Below are 21,650 nucleotides of genomic sequence, written 5' to 3' on the forward strand. Positions count from 1 at the left end.
AACAACTTTAATATTAGAGTTCCAGTAGAAGAAAATAATACGCATGTGTGTGATTTACAATTTTATGAATAGAGAAATATCTGTGAGATAAAATGTTAGTATCTGGGAATAATTGAAGCATCACAGAACAAGGCCATATTATGAGACTGGGATGAACTGTGAGGTGAATTTTTTTTAATTTAGTTAGTTGGTTATTTGATTAATTTATTAAGGCAAAAATGACTATTAACACTCCACTGCCAGGCACTGTATTTAACTTTTTCTTTTTTAAAAGATTTATTTAAGGGCACCTGGGTGGCTCAGTCGGTTAAGTGGCTGCCCTTGGCTTGGGTCATGATCCCGGTGTCCTGGGATCGAGCCCCGCATCAGGCTTCTTGCTCAGCGGGGAGCCTGCTTCTCCCTCTCCCTCTGCCTGCCGCTCCCCCTGCTTGTGCTCTCTCTCTCTCACTGTTTCTCTCTCTGTGTCAAATAAATAAATAAATAAATAAATAAAATAAAAATAAGTAAAAGATTATTTGAGAGAGAGAGAGACTGCCTGCCTGCACCTGTGTGAGAGTGGGGGAGGGGCTGAGGGGGAGGGAGAGACAGAATCTCAAGCAGACTCTGCATTGAGCACAGAGCCCGATGGGGGGCTTGATCTCATGACCCTGAGATCATGACCTGAGCCAAAACCAAGAGTCAGATGCTTAACTGACTGAGCCACCTAGGCGCCCCTATTTAACTTTTAAATTTGAGGCATAATTGACATGAAACATTAGTTTCAAGGTACAACATAATCATTTAGTACTTGTATATATTATGAAATGATCACAAGAAGTTCAGTTAACATCTGTCACTATAGATAGTTACAAAAAATTTTTTTCTTTTGATAAGAACTTTTAGGATGTACTTTCTTAGCAACTTTCAAATATGTGATACAGTATTATTAACTGTAGCCACCATATTCTACATTATATCCTCATGACTTAATTATTTTATAACTGGAAGTTTATGCAACCTTCTCTACAATATATTATAATAACAGGCAGTGTTGCCAGTCATCATCAATGCTGTTCTTGGTCTGGTTCTGTTTTGTCAGCATAATCTCTTAAATTTTTAACTAGTTTTTATTTTTAATTCAGAAATTCATATAAACATAATTTAAAATGATATTCATTATAAAGTAAGCCTCTTTTCCCAGCCCTTCTTCCTAGATATAACCATTGCAACCAGTTTTTTTTTTAAATTCCAGAAATACTCTGTGCCTTTGTTAGCATTTGAATGTATATATATATATTCTCCTTCCTTTTTCAGGATATTCTGAGTGGGATTTTTTATTTTGTTTATAGTTGATTTGTTTATTATAGAAATGTAAATTTGTCAGTTTTCTTTATAGTTGAGGTTTTTCTCTTTCTTAGACAAATAATTATATGTTTATTACAATAATTTTCTTTTACTTTTCCCATGCCTTTCACTATTATATTGTTTGATTTGTTTCCTTTAAAAATAGTAATCATCTGGAATCTATTTTAGTCTCAAGTAAGATAGGGATCAAAGTCTGATTTATTTTTAAAAGCACGTCAATTGTCTGAACACTGTTGATATATTTCTTTTTCACTGAAATATCGCTTTTATAATATACTTGATTCCAAATATATTTGTATTTAATTTTGAATTTTCTATTCTTATTCATTGATCTGTTTATGCATGTATCAAATCTCTTAAATTACTTTTTGTTTTATCAAATATATGTACATGTATACCCCCATATACACATGACTAAAAAGTCTTGAAGGCTATTCTTTTTGTGTATTTAAGTTTTTATTTTAATTCCAATTAATTAACATACAGTGTTACATTAGTTTCAGGTGTACAATAGAGTGACTCAGCACTTCCATACAATACCCTGTGCTCATCACAGGTGTACTTCTTAATCCCCATCACCTATTTAATCCAACCTCTACCACCCTCTCCTCCAGTAACCATCAGTTTGTTCTCTATAGTTAAGAGTCTGTTTCCTGGTTTGCCTCTTTCTCTTTGTTTTTCCTTTGCTCATTAGTTTTGTGTCTTAAATTCAACATACGAGTGAAATCATATTGCATTTGTCTTTCTCTGACTTATTTTGCTTAGCATAATACCCTCTAGCTCCATCCATATTGTTGCAAATGACAACATTTCATTCTTTTTTATGGCTGAGTAAAAACCACATCTTCTTTACCCATTCATCAGTGGATGGACATTTGGGCTCTTTCCATAATTTGGCTATTGGTTGTAATGCTCCTATAACATCGGTGTGCAAGGTGAATACCTAGTAGTACAATTGCTGGATCACAGGGTAGTTCTATTTTTAACTTTTTGAGGAACCCCCATACTGTTTTCCAGAGTGACTGCACCAGTTTGCATTCCCACCAACAGTGTAAGAGGGTTCCCCTTTCTCTGCATGCTCCCCAAGACTGGCTGTTTCTTGTGTTGTTAATTTTAGCCATTCTGATAGGTGTGAGGTGGTATCTCATTGTGGTTTTGATTTGCATTTCCCTGATGATCAGTGATGATGAGCTCCTTTTCATGTGTCTGTTAGCCATCTATATCTCTTCTTTGGAAAAATGTCTATTCATATCTTCCACCCATTTTTTAACTGGATTATTTGTTTTTTTGGGTGTTGAGTTTTAATAAGTTCTTCATATATTTTCCACACTGATCTTTTATTGGATATGTCATTTACAAATATCTTCTCTCCTTCTGTAGGTTGCCTTTTAGTTTTGTTTATTGTTTCCTTTATTATGCAGAAGCTTTTTATTTTGATGTAGTCGCAATAGTTTATTTTTGCTTTTGTTTTCCTTGTTTTAGGAGACATATCTAGAAAAATTTTGCTACGGCTGATGTCAGAGAAATTACTGCCTATACTCTCTTCTAGGATTTTTATGGTTTCGGGTGTCATATTTAGGTTTTTAATCGATTTTGAGTTTGTTTTTATGTGTGGTGTAAGAAAATGGTTCAGTTTCATTCTTTTGCATGCAGCTCTCCAGTTTTCCCAACACTGTTGAAGAGACTGTCCTTTTCCCATTGCATATTCTTAACTGCTTTGTCAAAGATTAATTTACCATATATTTGTGGGGTTTTTTTTCTGGATTTTCTGTTTAGTTCCATTGATATATGTGTCTGTTTTTGTGCCAGTACCATACTGTTCTGATTACTGCGGCTCTGTAAAATAACTTGAAGTCCAGAATTGTGATGCCTCCAGCTTTCCTTTTTCTTTTTCAGGATTGCTTTGTCTATTCAGGGTCTTTCCTGGTTCCTTTAGGATTATTTGTTCCAGCTCTGTGAAGAAAGTTGATGGTATTTTGATAGGGATTGCTGTATAGATTGCTCTAGGTAGTATAGACTTTTTTTTTTTTTTTACATTTTAACAATTTTTGTTCTTCCAATCCATGAGCATGAAATGTTTTTCCATTTCTTTGTGTCTTCTTCAATCTCTATAGTTTTCAGCATACAGGTCTTTTACCTCTTTGGTTAAGTTTATTCCTGGGTATCTTAAGGTTTTTGGTGCAATTGTAAATGAGATTGATCCTTGATTTCTTTTTCTGCTGCTTCATTATTGGTGTATAGAAATGCAACAGATTTCTGTATGTTGATTTTATATCCTGTGACTTTGCTGGATTCATGTACCAGTTCTCTAAGTTTTTTGGTGGAGTCTTTTGGGTTTTCTTTCTTTCTTTCTTTTTTTTTAAGATTTATTTATTTGACAGAGAGAGACACAGCGAGAGAGGGAACACAAGCAGGGGGAGTGGGAGAGGGAGAAGCAGGCTTTCTGCTGAGCAGGGAGTCTGATGTAGGGCTCAATCCCAGGACCCTAGGATCATGACCTGAGCCAAAGGCAGACGCTTAACGACTGAGCCACCCAGGCACCCCTCTTTTGGGTTTTCTACGTGGAGAATCATGTCTTCTGCGAATAGTGGAAGTTTGACTTCTTCCTTGACAATATGGATGCCTTTTATTTCTTTTTGTTTTCTGATTGCTGAGGCTAGGACTTCCAGTTCTATGTTGAACAACAGTGGTGAGAGTAGACATCCCTGTCATGTTCCTGACCTTAGGTAAAAAGCTTTCAGTCTTTCCCCCTGAGTATGATATAGCTGTGAGGTCCTACGTATTATGGCCTTTATGATGTTGAGGTATGTTCCTTCTATCCCTCCTTTCTTGAGGGTTTTAATCAAGAAAGGATGCTATATTTTGTCAAATGCTTTTCTGTATCTGTTGAGAGTATCATATGGTTCTTATCCTTTGTTTTATTAATGTGGTGTCATGTTGACTGATTTGTGGATATTGAACCCCCCTGTAGCCCAGGAATAAATCCCACTTGATCATGGTGAATAATCCTTTTAATGTACTGTTGGATTCAGTTAACTAGTATCTTGTTGAGAATTTTTGCATCCATGTTCATCAGGGATATTTGTCTGTAATTTTCCTTTTTTTTACTGGGGTCTTTGGTTTTAGAATCAAGGTAATGATGGCCTCATAGAACGAGATTGGAAGTTTAACTTCCATTTCTATTTTTTGAAACAGCTTCAGAAGAATAGGTATTAATTCTTCTTTAAATGTTTGGTAGAATCCCCTGGGAAGCCATCCGGCCCTGGAGTCTTGTTTATTTGGAGATTTTTGACTACTGATTCAATTTCTTTGCTGGTTATAGGTCTGTTCAGGTTTTCTGCTTTTTCCTGTGTCAGTTTTGGTAGTTTATATGTTTCTTAGGAATTTATCCATTTCTTCCAGATTGCCCAATTTGTTGGCATATAATTGCTCATAATCTTTTTCTTTTTTTTTTTTTTTAAGTAGGCTCCACACCCAGCATGGAGCCCAGCATGGCACTTGATCTCACGGCCTTGATATCAAGACCTGAGCTGAGATCTAGAGTTGGACGCCCAACCAACTGAGCCACCCAGGCGCCCCCATAACATTCTCTTAGAATTGTTTGTATTTCTGTGGTATTGGTTGTGATCTCTCCTCTTTCATTCGTGATTTTATTTATTTGGGTACTTTCTCTTTTCTTTTTGATAAGTTTGGCTAGGGGTTTATCAATTTTGTTAATTCTTTCAAAGAACCAGCTCCTGGTTTTGTTGATCTTTTCTACTTTTTTTTTTTTTTTAATTTTTGTATCATTTATTTCTGCTCTCATCTTAATAATTGCTGGTTTTAGGCTTTAGGCTTTATTTGCTGTTCTTTTTCTGGCTCCTTTAAGTGTAAAGTTAGGTTTTGTATTTGAGACTTTTCTTGCTTCTTGAGGTAGGCCTGTATTACTGTCTTGTTTCAAGTTTCATGGCATTGTGGTCAGAAAATATGCATGGTATGATCTCTGTCTTTTCATACTGGTTGAGGCCTGATTTGTGACCCAGTGTTCCATGTGCACTTGATATGAATGTGTATTCTGATGCTTTAGGTCCATCTCCTCACTTTCAATCTGGAGGTGTCCTTAGGTCTAAAATGAGTCTGTTGTATGCAGCATATAGATGAGTCTTGTTTTTTTATCCATTCTGACACTCTGTGTCTTTTGATTGGAGCTTTTAGTCTATTTACATACAAAGTAATTATTGATAGACACATACTTATTGCCATTTTATTACTTGTTTTGTGCTTGTTTCTGAAGATTTTCCCTGATCCTTTCTTGTCTTTCTCACTTTCATGGTTTGCTGATTTTCTTTAGTGATTTATTTGGATTTCTTTCTCTTTATTCTTTGCATGTTTATTAGTTGTTTTTGATACATGGTTACCATTAGGTTTGTACATAAAGTCTTCTTCACATAGCAGTCTATATTAAGCAGATGGTCTTCTAGGTTTCACCCCATTCTTTTCTCCTCTTCTCCCCCATGTTTTAGGTGTATGTTATATTTTGTGTCCTTTTTTTGGTGAGTTCCTTGACTGATTTTTTACAGAAATATTCATTTTTACTGCTTTTGTGTTTCTTAGTTTTATGCTGTCACTTTTGATCTCTCCTTTCCACACAAAGTGTCTCCTTCAATGTTTCTTGCAGGGCTGGTTTAGTGGTCACAAACTCCTTTATTTTTTGTTTGTCTGGGAAACTCTTTATCTCTCCTTCTATTCTGAATCATAGCCTTGCTGGCTAGGGTATTCTTGGCTGCAGATCTTTCCCATGCAGTACTTTGAATATATCATGCCACTTCCTTCTGGCTTATAAAGTTCCTGTTGAAAAATCTGCTAGCTAGTCATGGGTTTTCACTTGTAAGTTACTGACTTTTCTTGCTGCTTTTGAGAGTTTTTTCATTATCACTATATTTTGTAAATTTAATTACAATATGGTTTGGTGTGGGTCTGCTTTTGTAGATTTTGATGGGAGTTGTGTGTGCCTCCTGTGGATCTCAATATCTCTTTCCTTCCCCAGGTTAGTAAAGTTTCCCACTGTTATTTCTTCAAATAAATTTTCTGCCCTCTTTTCTCTCTCTTCTTCTGGAATTGTGGTAATACGAATGTTACTGTGTTTTATGGAGTCATTCATTTCCCTAGAATAAGTCTATTCTCGTTTTGCATAATTCTTTTCTCTCTCTTTTGTTCAGCTTGATTACTTTACATTACTCTGTTTTCTAGGTCATTAATTTGGTTCTCTGCTTCTTCCATTCTGCTGTTCATTCCATCAGGTGTGTTTCTCATTTCGTTTAATGAGCCCTTTACTTCTGCTGTGTTGTTCCTTATCTCTGTGGTAAGGGCCTCACTGATGTCTTCCACTCTTTTCTCAAGTCCAGTGAGTATCCTTATAATCATTGCTTTAAATTCTCTATCAGACATGTTACTTATATCTGTTTTGCTTAGATCTCTGGCCATGGCATTGTCCTGTTCTTTCATTTGGGATAAATTTCTCTGTCTCCTCATTTTGTCTGCCTCTCTGTGTCCGTTTCTTTGTGTCTAGAATGTCACCTATGTTTTCTGCTCTTGAAAGTAGTGACTTAACAAAGAGGAGGTGCCAGAGTGCCCTGCAGTGCAGTGTCCCCTGTTCACCAGAACCTGACACTTCAGGAGAGTATCCTTGCTGTTGTGTCTGGGTCACTTTTTCTTTCAGTGCAGTCATCTGCGCTGACTCCCTCCCTGTTGTGGGCCGTGCTTACTCTCTGTGGTGTTAGTGGGACCCAGACAGGCCAGCTCTGACAGGATATGTCCACCAGGGAACTTGGGAGCAGCGCACATTGTCAGCAAAAGTGGCATTGGGCCACGAGTTTTATGATGGATCCGTGACACGCCGCAATGGCTGGGGGCGTGAGGCTGGCTGTGACCATGCAGTGACGGCTGGGTTTCATTGGGCCTGGTACGTGACGGTGGCTGGGGGTGCGTGGCGGGGCAGTGCTACTTGCTGTGGGGCAAGGCAGCAGCAGTGCACCTGGTGGCTGGGCAGGGTGCATGCAGCTTTAACAGAATTTTCCCTGCAGGGTGCCTGGGTGGCTCAGGTTTGGTTAAGCATCTGCCTTCGGCTCAGGTCATGATCCCAGGGTCCTGGGTTGGAGCCCCACATCAGGCTCCCTGCTCAGTGGGGAGTCTTCTTGTCCCTCTCCCTCTGCCTCTTCCCCGGCTCATGTGGGGTCTCTCTCTCTCTTTCTGTCTGTCTCAAGTAAATAAATAAAAACATCTAAAGAAAACTTTTTTTCCTCTGATCCCTGGGCCAAGGCTACAAGTGTCTGTGCAGCCCCACCTCCCCCAGGTGGCTCTGTGTTTTTGCTGGGGGGCGGGGGGAGAAAAATGGTGATTGCGGGCTCCTTCGTTTTCAAAGAAGTCTCCCAAAAGGCTCCCAAAGCATAATTAACATATGGGTCTCCTGTTTGCCCCCAGCATTGTGTAAACTGCCATTTTTATGTTGCCTCTCCAGGCAAGCTGCTGTCTCTTTGAGGGCGGTGACCCAGCTATCACTTGCCCTCCCAGCTCACCCAGTGCTGAGTCAGCTGACTTTTAAAGCTCCAGGCTCCAAGTCCCATTGGTTTTCCAAACTCACTGAATTCAGCTCCTTTGGGTGTTAAAGCCAAACGTTATGGGGGTTATTCTTCCCCATGTGAGCTACCTGGTGCCAGGACCCATCTCTTTGCCTTCTCTGCACATGTAGCTCCTTCCCTCCTGTGGGAAGCCTCCCTTTACTTTTCTGATTTTCCTAACCTTTCAGATGCAGCTTGTTCTCTATATTTAGTTGTGGAGTTTGTTCTGCCTGTCTTCAGTTCACTGTCTGGTTTATTGATTTGGATATGGGTGATACCTACTTGTAAACATGGGACAGGATGAGCTCAGACTCCTCCTACATTTGTATTTTTAAATTAATACATATTTATTAAGAAACATTGGAAATACAGAGAAAATAGTAAAGAATAAAACACAATCATTGCTAGAAATAGTCACTATTAAAATCTTGTTCCTTTTTAATTTTTTTCTCTGATTTGTATTGGTACCGATTAACATCAGAAGAAAAAATCAGGGATTCATTCTTGTGAACTGGCTGTCATTTGCCTCTAGACGATGTTAGACAAAAAGCCCAATTCTAGCCAAGCTTTCCTTTTATAGACTTCATGCAGATTATCCTGTTAATATATCATTTCTTGAGATAGAATGAATATAGTTACTAATATATAAGCTTTCTGAATTAAACTATAATTCAGTTATGCTTCCCTAAGTTTTACCAATTGGATTTTGAATGATCACAGAACATTTCTTGCATAATTTCTAAAGATGGTTGAGTATTTCTTTTGCAATTTGTTGGAGGCTGTTTTTGTGTATTTCCCAGCTTAAATAGAAGTACTTACTTTGGGGCACCTTGGTGGCTCAGTCGGTTAAGTGGCTGCCTTCAGCTCAGGTCATGATCTCAGGTTCCTAGGATTGAGCCCCGCATTGGGCTCCCTGCTCAGCAGGGGGTCTGCTTCTCTCTCTCTCCCTCTGCCCCTCCTCCCTGCTCGTTCTCTCTCTGTCTCTCTCTCTCTCTCAAATAAATAAATATCTTTAAAAAAAAGTACTTACTTTTCCTTAAGCATACTATTCTTTTTTGTGCCTTTGCTCAATTCTGTGGATTCAACTCAATCATTACCTCCTCCCCTCTCCATGATACCTTTTCATATATAGAAACAGTTACTTTTTTCTTTTTGTTTCCATTGTACTGTGGAACTTTTACCATCTGCTATCAATACCTGTTTTCAAAGTCACTGCTTCAGGTCTCAATCTCTTGGTCTGCATCTCAGCCAGCAGAGATAGAGAAAAGGCAACAGAGCCCATAACTCTAGGCATGAACTACAAGTGCCACGCATCACTTATATTCACATTTCATTGTCCAGAACCACTCATGTGGCTGTTCATAGATGCAAAAGAAGCTGGAATATATAAACTTTAGATAGACAGTCATGTGCCCAGCTAGAGCTTTGCAACTCTATATTAAAATAAATTCTTTCTAATGGATATTGTTAGCATTCTTTTCTATAAGCAAATACTTATTCCAGTTCCTAACAGATGGTAAGCATCTATAAATATTTAACTGAATGAGTGAATGCATGAGTGATTTGAAAGGGCTGCATGGTCTCTCCTGTATTCTTGTCCAGCCTATTTCTCACTATTCTCTACTTGTCTTCTCACTGACCTAGATCAGTTCTTGTTTCATTTTTGTTTCTTTCCCCTCTCCTCTCCTCTCCATGGCCCTCCTATCCTTCTCCTCTACCCTGCCCCCTTTTCATTTTGACATAATTGTAGTTACAGAAAATTTGCAGGAAAAGTAAAAAAAACCCTATGTTTCTTCACCCAGATTTATTCAGATTTCACCAATTGTACCAATATTGTCTCTTTATAGCAAAAGATCTTTGTTATATTCAGTTGTCATGCCTTTTTAGGCTGTTTTAATCTGGAACAATTCCTCAGTCTTAGGTTTTCATTGCATTGACATTGTTGAGGAACATATACCAGTTATTCAGAATTGTTCCTCAGTTTGAGTTTGTCTTATATTTCTTCATGATTAGATTCAGGTTATGTGTTTTGGGCATGGAATACCACAGAAGAGATGCTGTGTTTTTTTTCAGTGTTTGATATCAGGAGATATGATATCTATCTGCCCCATTACATTTGATGTCCATAAGGATGTTTCTTAAAAAAAAAAAAAAAAACCCTATCAAATTTACTATTATTTTCCTTTGTAATTGAGTATCTTTTGGGAAGATACTTGAGACTGTGTAAATATCCTTATATTCCTTCAAACTCTCACCCACTAGTTTTAATATCCCTTGATGATTCTTGCCTAAATCAGTTATTACTATGATGGTTGCCAAATAGTGTTTTTTAAAATTCCATCATTCATTCTGTATTCATTGTTGAATTTTTGCCATAAAGATGAGTTTTTCCTTCTAATTTATAGCCTCAAGGGACTCCCACTGAACAAATTTGTGACATTTGGAGCATTGGAATAAAGGACAGGAAAAGATTATAATCCATTGAATAAAATAAGAATCTCTGAGTCTGTACTGATATAAATAATTTCTTTTTGAAGAGTATTTTTTCTAATAGATAATACATTTATATTATTAAAACATCTTTTGAAAAGTGTGTATACTGAGAAGTCTTAACTGCCCCTTTCCCTTCTTTGTCCTGTACAGGTATATATTGTTGTTAGTTTCTTATTTATTTTCCCAATGTTTCTTTATCCAATATAAGAAATAAGGCATATGCTTATTTTCAATCCTTTCTCACACAAAATTTAGCATATTATATAATAGTATAATACTCTTTTGTGTCTTGTTTTTATCATTGAACAATATATTTAGGAAATCACTCTGTGTCTCTGGTAGACAGAATCTTTAAGAAGTCCTGCTAAAGGTTCTTGTGCCCTGGTTATTCAACCAAACACTAATCTAGGCACTGCAGTTGGAATTAACATAGCTAATCACCTCACTGTTTTTAACATAAAAAGTTTATCCTGGATTGTGCAGATGAGCCAAATATAATCAGAAGAGGAAGTCAGAAGAGTCAGAGAGATGTAGTTGAAGAAAGATGCAGAAGACATAGGTAGAAGTCAGAGAAAATGGAAGCATGAGAAGGATGCAGTCCGCTGTTGGTAGCTTTGAAGATGGAGAAAGGGAAACCGTTAGCCATGGAATGTGAATGGCCTATTAGAAACTGAGAACAGCAACAGCCAGCTAACAGCCAGCAAGGAAATGGGACTTCCATCCTACAACTGCATGGAGCTGAATTTTGTCAACAATATGAATGAAATTGTATTCTCCAGAGCTTCCTGAAAGGCACATAGCCCTGACAATACCTGATTTTAGCTTGGTGAGAGTTGTGTCTGACTTCTAGCCTTCATAACTTCATAACTGGGAGGTTATGAATGGGTGTTTTAAACTGCCAAGTTTATGGTAAATTGTTACAACAACAATAGAAAACAATATAATAATTGTGCCTAGAAATCTAGTATTCCTTTCTGTACCATTGGTTTGTTTCTCTTCTGTTATAAACAATAATGGCATGAGGGATAACTCGTGTGTGTGAGAGAATGGACAGGGGTTCCTAGGATTGGACTTCCTGGTTATAGATAATATAGGGTCCTGCCTTTATTACCTGAAGGAGTAATCGCATTTCTCAGTTTCAGCTATGAAAGTGGGTTGTTAAATTTTTAGATTTGCCAGTTTGGTAGATAAGGAGTATTGTATTTCCCTGTAGTTTCAGTTTGCTTTTCTCTTATTATTGGTGAGTTTGAGTATCTTCTTATGCTTCAGTATCATTTAGATTTTTTTTTTTTTTCCTGTAGCATGTATATTTATGTTCATTGCTTGTTTTTTTGTTGGGGTTTGGTCTTCTTTCTCAATTTCTGGGAACTTCATGTATGAGGGAGATTACTTTTTGTCTGTGATATGAGTTGTAAATATGTTTCCCCAGTTTGTCTCTCGATGCTGCCTTTTAATATTATTTGTTATGTAGAAAATTTTTACTTTTATGAAATTAGACTTACCAATCTTTTCTTTCATAGCTTCTGAATTTTGAGTCACAGACTTTCCCCCCACCTAAAGGTTATAAAGAAATTTTCAGTTTTTTTACTTCTAATACTTTAATGGCCACATTTTTTACATTTAAATTCTGGTCTTTATGGAGTTATCCTAGTGTATTGTATGAATTACAAATCTAATTTTACCTCTTACCAAACCCATCATCATTTATTTTGAAGTCCAGCTGTAGCTATCTACTTTGAGATGTCACCCTTTTTTCATTCTGATTTCCCCTTTATCTTGGATCTTTTTGGCCTGTTCCATTAATTGATCTGAGTATTCATGAGTCAGTTCCACACTACTGTAACTGTTGAGCTTTTATTATCTGGCTAAGTCCTCCCTAGTTTTCTTTTTCTTTTTTTTAAACATTGATTTTATTTATTTGAGAGAGAGAGCACACACAAACATTCTCTCTCTCTCTGTCTCTCTCTCTCTCTCCCTGTGGGGGAGCCCGCTGAGCCAGGGAGTCTCATGCAGGGCTCCATCCCAGGAACCCAAGACCATGACCTGAGGCAAAGGCAGATGCTTAACTGACTGAGCCACCCAGGCGTCCCCCCTAATTTTCTTTTTCAGATCTTTTCTAGCTATTTTTACTTGTTTTTCCATAGTAGCTTTGAATTCAGTTGTCTCTTTGAGGGGAAGAAATCTAGTAGTACTTTTACTTGGATTACCTTATATTTATAAATTAACATACAGAGAACTGACATCTTTATGATTTTGTATCTTTTCATCTGTGCAAGTCTATTTTTGTGTCCATTAAGTGGGTTTTAAAGCTTTTCATATAGAGTTTTTAATTATTTCATGCTATATTTATTACTGGGTGTTTTATCTCAGCAGAGATAATCATTGTAGTTAACAGTATGGTATATATCCTTCTATGCTTTTTCTGTACTTATATAAACTCTTTAGTAGTTTTCAAAGTGATATGCAGGAGTTTCTGGGCTACTTTCAGGGATTTTGCAAAATTAAAGCTATTTTCATAATAATAATGACATTATTTTCCTTTTTCACTGAGTTGAACAAAAGGAATCATGAGTGAACTGCTGACAACTTAGCACAAATCAAGGCAGTTTCTCCAGATGGGAATGGGAAGTATGCTATAGCTGCATGATGGTTGTCTCAAAAAAAAAAAAAAATCACTTGTATAATGGAACTGTAAACTGATCTAGTTTTAAAAAACTTTTAAAGTTTTAGAAAACTGTGACAAAATTCATATGACCTAAAATCCACCATTTCAACCATTTAAAGTATATACTTTAGTGGGTTTTAGTATATTGACTATATTGGGCAACTACCACCACTATATAATTCTAGAACATTTTCATTACTTGCAAAAGAAAGTCCCTACTCAATAAGCAGTCATTCCCATTCTCTCTTCCTCCAGTCCTGACAACTACCAATCACCTTCTGTCTCAATGGATTTTCTTTTTATGGACATTTCATATTGGTAAAAAAAAAATAATCATAAAATATTGGCCTTTTGTATGTGTCTTCTTTCACTTAGCATACTGTTCTCAGGATTCATTCATGTTGTAGCATGTGTAGTATTTCATTCCTTTTTATAACCAAATAATATTCCACTGTATAGATACACTTCATTTTATTTACCCATTGGTCAATTTATGGACTTTGGGGTTTTTCCACTTTTTGACTCTTAGGAGTAATGCTGCTATGAACATTCGTGTACAAGTTTTTGTATCAACATGTGTTTCTAGCAACTTTTTTCATAGAACATCACTTTTACTTTATTGACAAGGCTATACTCATTTAGACTTTGGTACTTGGCAGACATTTTTTGAAAATGAATTAAGTGACTCTGTCACTTCAAGGAAAACACCTAACAATATTTGTTAATATTTGTAAAATTTAAGCTTTCAAGCAAAAATTAGAATTGTAGAAAACTTGTGAGTGTGACAACTTTCCAGTAAAGAATTTTCTGATGAGATTGGTGGTAATATGAAGGAATGTCACCTTTTGATAGAGTATAATGAAATGTGTCAACATTTAGAAGAGTTGCATAACTCCGTGAACCAGTATTTTCCAGATGACCAATGCCTAACACTATAAAATCATGTATAGGTAAAATGTCCATTTGAAGTACAGAATAGACTAAAAGGTTTTTTCAAACAGCTTGAGGCAAATGTACTTCCAATGTAGTATATCTCTTCTGAGTATACAATTCAATGATTTTTAGTAAATTTATACAGTCATAACCATCATCTCAGTCCCATTTTCCAATTTTATGTCTGTATGAAGGTGGATTTTCTTCTAAACATCTTGGTGCCAACAGATTGAATGCAGAAATGGATACCTAGGATCTAGTTTTCTTTCATTAAGCCAGACATAAAAGAAATTTACAAAAATGTAAAACAATAAATACCCCTTTTGTCACCACTTTGGTTTAAATATATAGTTGTTTTTCATGAAAATGTTACTTATGTTAGCATGTAATATGTTTAATGTTAATGTTAAGTGAATTGGATAAATACTCAAAATTTATTTCAGTTTTAATTTCTAATACAGTATTTATCAATAGGTATGACTCATATAAACTGAAGTTCTTTGAGAGCAATAATAATTTTCAAAAATGTAAAAGGCTCTTGAGGCTAAAATAAAATTTGAGGACCATTTCTTTTATTATTTTACATGCTGATTCAGAGTCGCATAAGACAGTTCTCTTATATTTATAGCATTGCTTTCTAATTTTCATACAAGTTGGTCTTGTTTCCCTACCAGATTGTTAGCTTTTTGAAAGCAGGGACCAAATGTATTGCTTTTGTTTATTTTCTCAGAAGATCGTGTTTATTCCTGGAATAAGTGTCCATTGAAGACTTAACAAGGGATTGGAGGATTCCCCACTGGCTGACCGTGTTAGGGCAGCATTTACTATGTTGGCTTTAACATAAATAGCTATATTTTTTCATTCAGGTGGAAGAGCACAATGGTCACATCTTTAAGGCTACCCAGTATAGCATCCCTACATACTGTGAGTACTGTTCTTCTTTGATATGGATAATGGACCGAGCCTCTGTTTGCAAATGTAAGTATGAGTGATTTTTTTTTTTTTAAGGAATTCATTGCAGCAATTGCAGACATTTCACCATGAACCTTCTTTTTGCTATAAAATCTTGTCACATCTGGCAGAACCCATGTACTTTGTGAGATCCCCATATATCCATTCTTTGAAGCGCAAAATAAAGTCCAGAGACCTGAACTGACTTCCCAGGTTCCCAGGGGTCCCACTTTAAGCTTGTGGCTAAGAAGGGTCCTGTCCCTGCCCTCTGGACTCACGGCCAAGCAACTCTTCTAGAAGCTTTTTATCCACATCTAATAACCTGAGGACTCAGTCTGAACTTCTCTGAAGCCAGAGGAAGAGCTGCTCTGAGGGAAGACACCTACCCTCTCACCATACCGTTACTGTATTTATTAGCCAGTATGAATGATCTTTGAGGAGTTTTTTAAACCACTTAACATCTCTGCTTTTTAAGTTTACTCATATCTTTTTTAACATAAAGGGGTAATTTACATTTCCTGATTCTTTGGCCTCCTCTCACTATCCTCTTTGACCTACTCTCTAGCCAAACTAGTTATTTTGCTGTTGTTTGCTCTTTGTACTTGCAGCTTACTTTATCTGAAATGCTCTTCTCCCAGATATTAGTTTGACTATTTCAGTTAATCTATGTCTCCATCCAAATGTTACCTCTTGGAGAACTCTTTCCTTACTGTCATGTCTAAAATGCCACTTGGTCCCCTAATTCTCTGTCCCCTTACTCAGCTTAATAGTCTTCATAGCACTTATCACTACACAAAATTATATTAAGTATTTGTTTTCTTGTTTTCACTCTGTCCACTAGAATGTATGCTCTGTAAGGTCAGGAAACTTAATTGTTTCTTCTGTATCACCATTGCCTAGAACAGTTCTGGTATTACAAGTTTTGATAAGTTTTTGTTGGGTAGATGGATGGATGAATTAATGAAAAAATTATTAGATTATAACCAAAAAGATACTTTTTTCTACTCTAATCTTTTCATTAGAATATGTAAGTCCTAGAATGTGAGTTGAAATTTTTTTTTAGGTCACCTTCGTTCTGGTTTACAGAGGACCTTTAGCTTCCACTTCTGTCATGCCATACATCTACTCTGGTGCTTTCAGTAATTCTGTGAGGTTTTGCTTACTAGTGGGCCAGAATTGAATGAATGAAATATTAGGAAGGGTTTGTCCAGTAGGACAAGGATGAAAGTCAGGTTTGCCATAGTGAAATCACCACTATTGGTAGATATGTTCACTTGTTCTATCGTTCAACAATGGTTTCTTTTTTGTTTTATTATTAGTAGTCTAAAAATTATAGTGAGAACAAAATGGGAAGTAGTTTGCCATTAACTTGACTGTTGAATGTTAGTTTGAATCTTGTAGGTTTGGCATAATTTTCTCTGTGTTTTGAAACTGAAAATGTAAAAAATCTGCTTTTTTTATGACTTGGGTGAGCTTGGTTTGATTTCTTAATAGAATTAACTAACTTTCTTTGTGATTATACTGGTGATTTCATCAGCAGAATGATATGGCCTCCCTCTCAGCTTTGAAAACCCCACATGTTACACTTTAGAAGCTCAAGAAGGATTTTAGGTGTTGATATCCAGGAGCTAGAGCTGGTGTAGCAAAATGACTTAGTTCAAATACATTTCAGTATTCTCCTCTCACTGCTTCTTCCCACCTATCAACTGCCTAGCCACCCTGTTCTCTGTTGCTCCAAGGAATAATTTCTCTTCTGAACATTTTCTTTATCTTGTCTTCCCAGTCACAACTGATACTGTTTATGTTCTGGTTCCTCAGAGCTCTGTTCTGGACTTTCTAAGATAATAAGGGTTTTGTTCTATCTTAATGTGCTATGTACCTTGTTTTCATTTTAGTAAGGGTCTTTGGCAGTAATGCCTTTCTTACCCATTGGAATGATTCTTAATCGGTATTTCTGGCACTTCAACAGATTGTAGAGCAGGCATATTAGGGGAGCATAAAGACTAATTTGTGAATCAAGTCAGAAAGAAAGTATTCTGTAGGAATATAGTGGGAGCAGGGGGAGAAGCAGGCAGTCTTGAAAGATTCAAAGCTTTTTCATAGATAGTAGTTAGAAATTTTAGGCATGTTTTTCAACTTCATTTTTCTAAATAGAATGGGTTAAATCCTTTTTTATTCTAATACCCTACCAAGTATGTATATGATATTACAGCAGTATCAGATTTAAAGAAAAAATTTATGTCCAAAATAAAGCTGTAAACTTTTTAAGTTCTTGTCATTGATGTACAGACTTCTAAAAGTGCTGCATTCCTATCCTGTTTTTCAGTATGCAAATATGCTTGCCATAAGAAATGCTGTCTGAAAACCACAGCCAAGTGCTCTAAAAAGGTAAGAAATTATCACCTATGAGTAATAAATAACAGATCTGTTGATCTTTTCTGCCTTGTGAAAGAAATCAAGTCCTCTTTGATGGTTTTATAGAGCAGTGGTTTTTAAACTTTTTGACCACAAATCACAGAAATATATTTTATGTCATGATCTAGCATATATATATATGTATATATAAGGATATATTTGTATAATTGAATTGATTTTCCTGGAACTATATTTACCTTTACTACTTGGGAGAGCTACTAAACTGGTTTCACTGCTGACAGTTTATTAAAACACTGCTTTTAAAGATTTCCTACCTCATTAAATACTCATAAGCCTTCCTAGGAATTGTCTTAAAAGTGGTAGGCTATAACTAAAGATTTTAACATTACAGCAAAATCCACCAGCTCATTGGTGTTTTTACATATTTCTACTTGGATATACAGAGATCTAAAAGATACTAAACATGTACTCTGATACTTTATCTTCAAGGAGGCAATGAGTTTTGAAAGATTTCAGGCTTTTATTGATATATAATCGTATTTTTTTTTACTTATTAGTCATATATTGACAGTCGTGACAATACTGTGCAAATCTGAACTGTAATATAAATGTGTGTGTGTGTGTGTGTGTGTGTGTGTGTGTTGTTTACAGTCCATGTACAGAATTTGCATCTGTACATGGACATTTGCTTCCAACTAAGATGGAATAGCTTGTGGCAAACTAATATCCATGCTGAGAACATCCGAAGAAAATGTTACTGAACATCAGAGAGCTGCCCAGGCAGATTGGACTTTTGGGGTGTAGATCCAGGAGAGAAGATAATTGCAGAGTGATGAATCTGTGTCTGTGGGATGTTTTTCTCCTAGTGGGAGTTTGTCAATTTTTGTTGTAGGACAAGAAACCAAGGTTCCGAGCAGAGGGCCACATTCAAGACTTAGAAAAGTCAGCAAAACTTTTAGGAATCTCATAGAGCTATGGAGACAAAAGTTGGAGTTTGGGATTGCCGGGACTTGAGGGACCATGATCCAGACATAACCCTGAAATTTAGAGGTTTTTCCCTCAAGGCATTTTTTGAGTTCTTAAGCTACATGGGGTAAAAGGCTAAGAAGCTAAACAGGAAAAAAAGATTAGATTTTTCTGTAGTTTCACATTGCTAAGGAAAGAAAAATTGGAGTTGGAAATACAGAAATAAACATGAGAAACATACAGGAAAGGATGAAAGGTTCTTAAATGTAAACAAAGACAAGAAATGAGAGAAACAAACATAAATTAGGTCAGTAAAGAAAATACATAGATTGGTAGGTATAAGTCCAAATGTATTGGTGATTACTTTAAATGTTAATAGGCAAGATACTTCCAATTAAAAGACTAGGTTAAAACCAACTGAAAATTCTCAAATGATATGCTGTTAACAAGCAACATACTTAAATATAAAGATACAGAAAGGTTAAAAGCAAAAGGATAGATATAGCATGCAAAGACTAACCAGTAGAAAGGTGGTGTAGCTATACTAATATTAAGGTGTATTTTAGGGCAGAGAAACATTACTTCAGATAAAGGTATTTCATAATGATAAAATGGTCAACCTGTCAGGGAGATATGAAAATTCTAACTTTAGAAGAGTCTTAACATTATTGCTTCAATACCTGACGGACAAAAATTTAGTAAGGATGTAAATGATACGAAAAACAGGATGAAAAAACTTGAACTAGTTGATGTGTATTGAACCCTGCATCTTACAGCTGCCTGAATCGTCTTTTCAAGTGCACATGGAACATTTGAGAAAATTGATCATATGTTGGGTCAAAAAGCAAGTCCCTACAAATTTCAGAGGATTGAAAATATTGAGAGTAAAGTTTTTGACCAGAGTGGGATTAAGCTCTAAATCAACATAAAGATAACTAGACAATCCTCAAGTACTTGGAAATTTAAGGTTGGCTCTGGGGGAACCAGGAGGGTAGAGCCCTCACATTCAAACAGTCCTGCTGAGATACAGCATAGAAACAGCAGTTTTTGAAAAATGCCTGGGATATATGGGAAGGAGATTTATTTCCTAATCTCAGAACATGTGCTGGAGAGGCAGGGATATTTGGGGGACTTCTTCAAGAATAGAAGAGTTGATGGGTATCATTTCCTTCCCTGCCTCCAGCCTAGATACACAGGCATCTACAAGGACTAGGGTGCTGCAACAACACTCTCCTCCTAGCTTGCTATTGGTGCACCTGCCTCCATGTTCTCCTGTGGAAATGCCCCCTCCAATACACTGTTGGCCAGAGTCCATCCAAAGTGGTATCATGAGACTGGTAGTGTGCAAGTGGCCCGGACAGGAGCCAGCACCACTCCAAAGTGTTTCCTGCTCCGGAGAGAGTGAAACACAACCATACACACCAGTACAGTTGCAGCCCCAACAGTGGGCTGGAGGCAGATATCATGTCCAACTGCAGGCCTTGCCCACCAGCAAAAGCTTCTCAGGGGACAACACAGGGAAAGTGCCCTGTACTTCAGTGCTACTGCATCTCTGGCAAACTCTTGGTCTGTTTCAACTTAAGTCCATGGTGGCCCCAGACTGGCCCACTAACAACACAGGGACCAACCCTGCCCACAACAGGCAGAGAGAGCCATTGTAGATGGCTGGACTGAAGACTCAGTCACAATAGCAGGGTGCATAAAACACACATAGGAGACACCCCTGAAGTACCAGGTTCTGGTGAACAGGGGACATTGCATTATAGGCCATTATAAGACCTCTCTTTCATTTTTGTTTTTTAAAGATTTTATTTATTTATTTGACACAGAGAGACACAGTGAGAGAGGGAACACAAGCAGGGGGAGTGGGAGAGGGAGAAGCAGGCTTCCCTCTGAGGAGGGAGCCTGATGTGGGCCTTGATCCCAGGACCTGGGATCATGACCTGAGCTGAAGGCAGACACTTAATGACTGAGCCACCCAGGTGCCCCAAGACCTCTCTTTCATAAAGCCACCACGTTCAAGAGCAGGAGATGTAGCTGACTTTCCTAACACATAGAAACAGACACAGAGAGTTAGACAAAATGAGGAGACAGAGGAATATGTCCCAGATGAAAGAACAGGACAAAATCCCAGCAAGAGAACTAAATGAAACGGAGGTAAGTAATATGCCTGATAGGGAATTTAAAGTAATGGTCATAAAGATACTCACTGGACTTGAGACAAGAGTAGAGGACCTCAGTGAGACTCTCAAAAGAAAACATGAAAAAGAACCAATCAGAAATTAAGTACCTAATAACTGAAATTAAAATACATTAGATGGAATAAATAGGAGACTAGAGGAAGCAGAAGAACAGGTCAGCAGCCTGGAGGACAGAGTCATGGAAAGCTAACTGAACAGGGGAGAGAAAAAAAAAATAGTAAATGAAAATAGACTAAGGGAACTCACAACACCATCAAGCATAATGACATTCACACAATAGGGACCCCAGAAGGCGAAGAGAGAGAAAAGGGGGCAGAAAATCTATTTGAAGAAATAACAGTTGAAAACTTCCCTAATATGGAGAAGGAAACAAATCCAGATCCAGGAAGCACAGAGAGGCCCCAACAAAATCAACCCTAGGAGGTACACACGAAGACAGATAGTAACTAAAATGGCCAAAATTATTGATAAAGAGATTATTTTAAAAAAAGCAAGAGAAAACAGATACATACAAGAGAACCCCTTTAAGGCTAACAGCTGATTTTTCAGTAGAAACTTTGAAGGCCAGAATGGAGTGGCATGACGTATTGAAAATGCTGAAAGAAAAAACCTGCAACCAAGAATACTCTATCCAGCAAGGCTATGAGTCAGAATAGAAGGAGAGATAAAGAGTTTCACAGACAAACAGAAGTTAAAGGAATTCATCACCACTACACTAGCCCTACAAAAATGTTAAAGGGAACTGTGACTGGAAAGGAAAGACTGACCATAAGTAGGAGTAGTAAGAAAAATAGGAAGCATAAAAGCAGTAAAAATAAGTGTACCTATAAAAATCAGCCAAGGGACTAACAAAAGGTGTAAAATGTGACACTATATACCTAAAACATGGGGAGTGGTGAGGAGTAAAGAATGGGGTCAAATTTCAGTGACCACCAACTTAATATAGACTGCTAAATGCGTAAGATGTTATATATAAACCTAATGGTAACCACAAATTACAAACCGGTAATAGATACACAAAAAGTAAAGAAAAAGGAATACAAGCATATCACTAAAGAAAGCTAGCAAACCGTGAGAGAAGAGAGCAAGAGAAAAAAGGAACAGAAAAGAACTATAAAAGCAACC

General features: G+C 36.9%; 1 protein-coding gene across 6 annotated transcripts in view; it reads left to right on the plus strand.

Moving 5' to 3' along the window:
* Positions 1-21,650, plus strand: part of MYO9A (myosin IXA) — a 276,785-nt gene that overhangs the window by 202,990 nt on the left and 52,145 nt on the right. For all 6 annotated transcript variants that reach the window (XM_078079137.1, XM_078079139.1, XM_078079138.1 and 3 more), the window contains 2 exons: positions 14,898-15,009; positions 17,309-17,370. In XM_078079137.1, coding sequence (XP_077935263.1) covers positions 14,898-15,009; positions 17,309-17,370 — 174 coding nt within the window. The remainder of the gene's footprint in view (positions 1-14,897; positions 15,010-17,308; positions 17,371-21,650) is intronic.

The sequence above is a fragment of the Halichoerus grypus genome, chromosome 8 (genome assembly GCF_964656455.1).
Source record: "Halichoerus grypus chromosome 8, mHalGry1.hap1.1, whole genome shotgun sequence".
NCBI classification, from domain to species: domain Eukaryota; kingdom Metazoa; phylum Chordata; class Mammalia; order Carnivora; family Phocidae; genus Halichoerus; species Halichoerus grypus.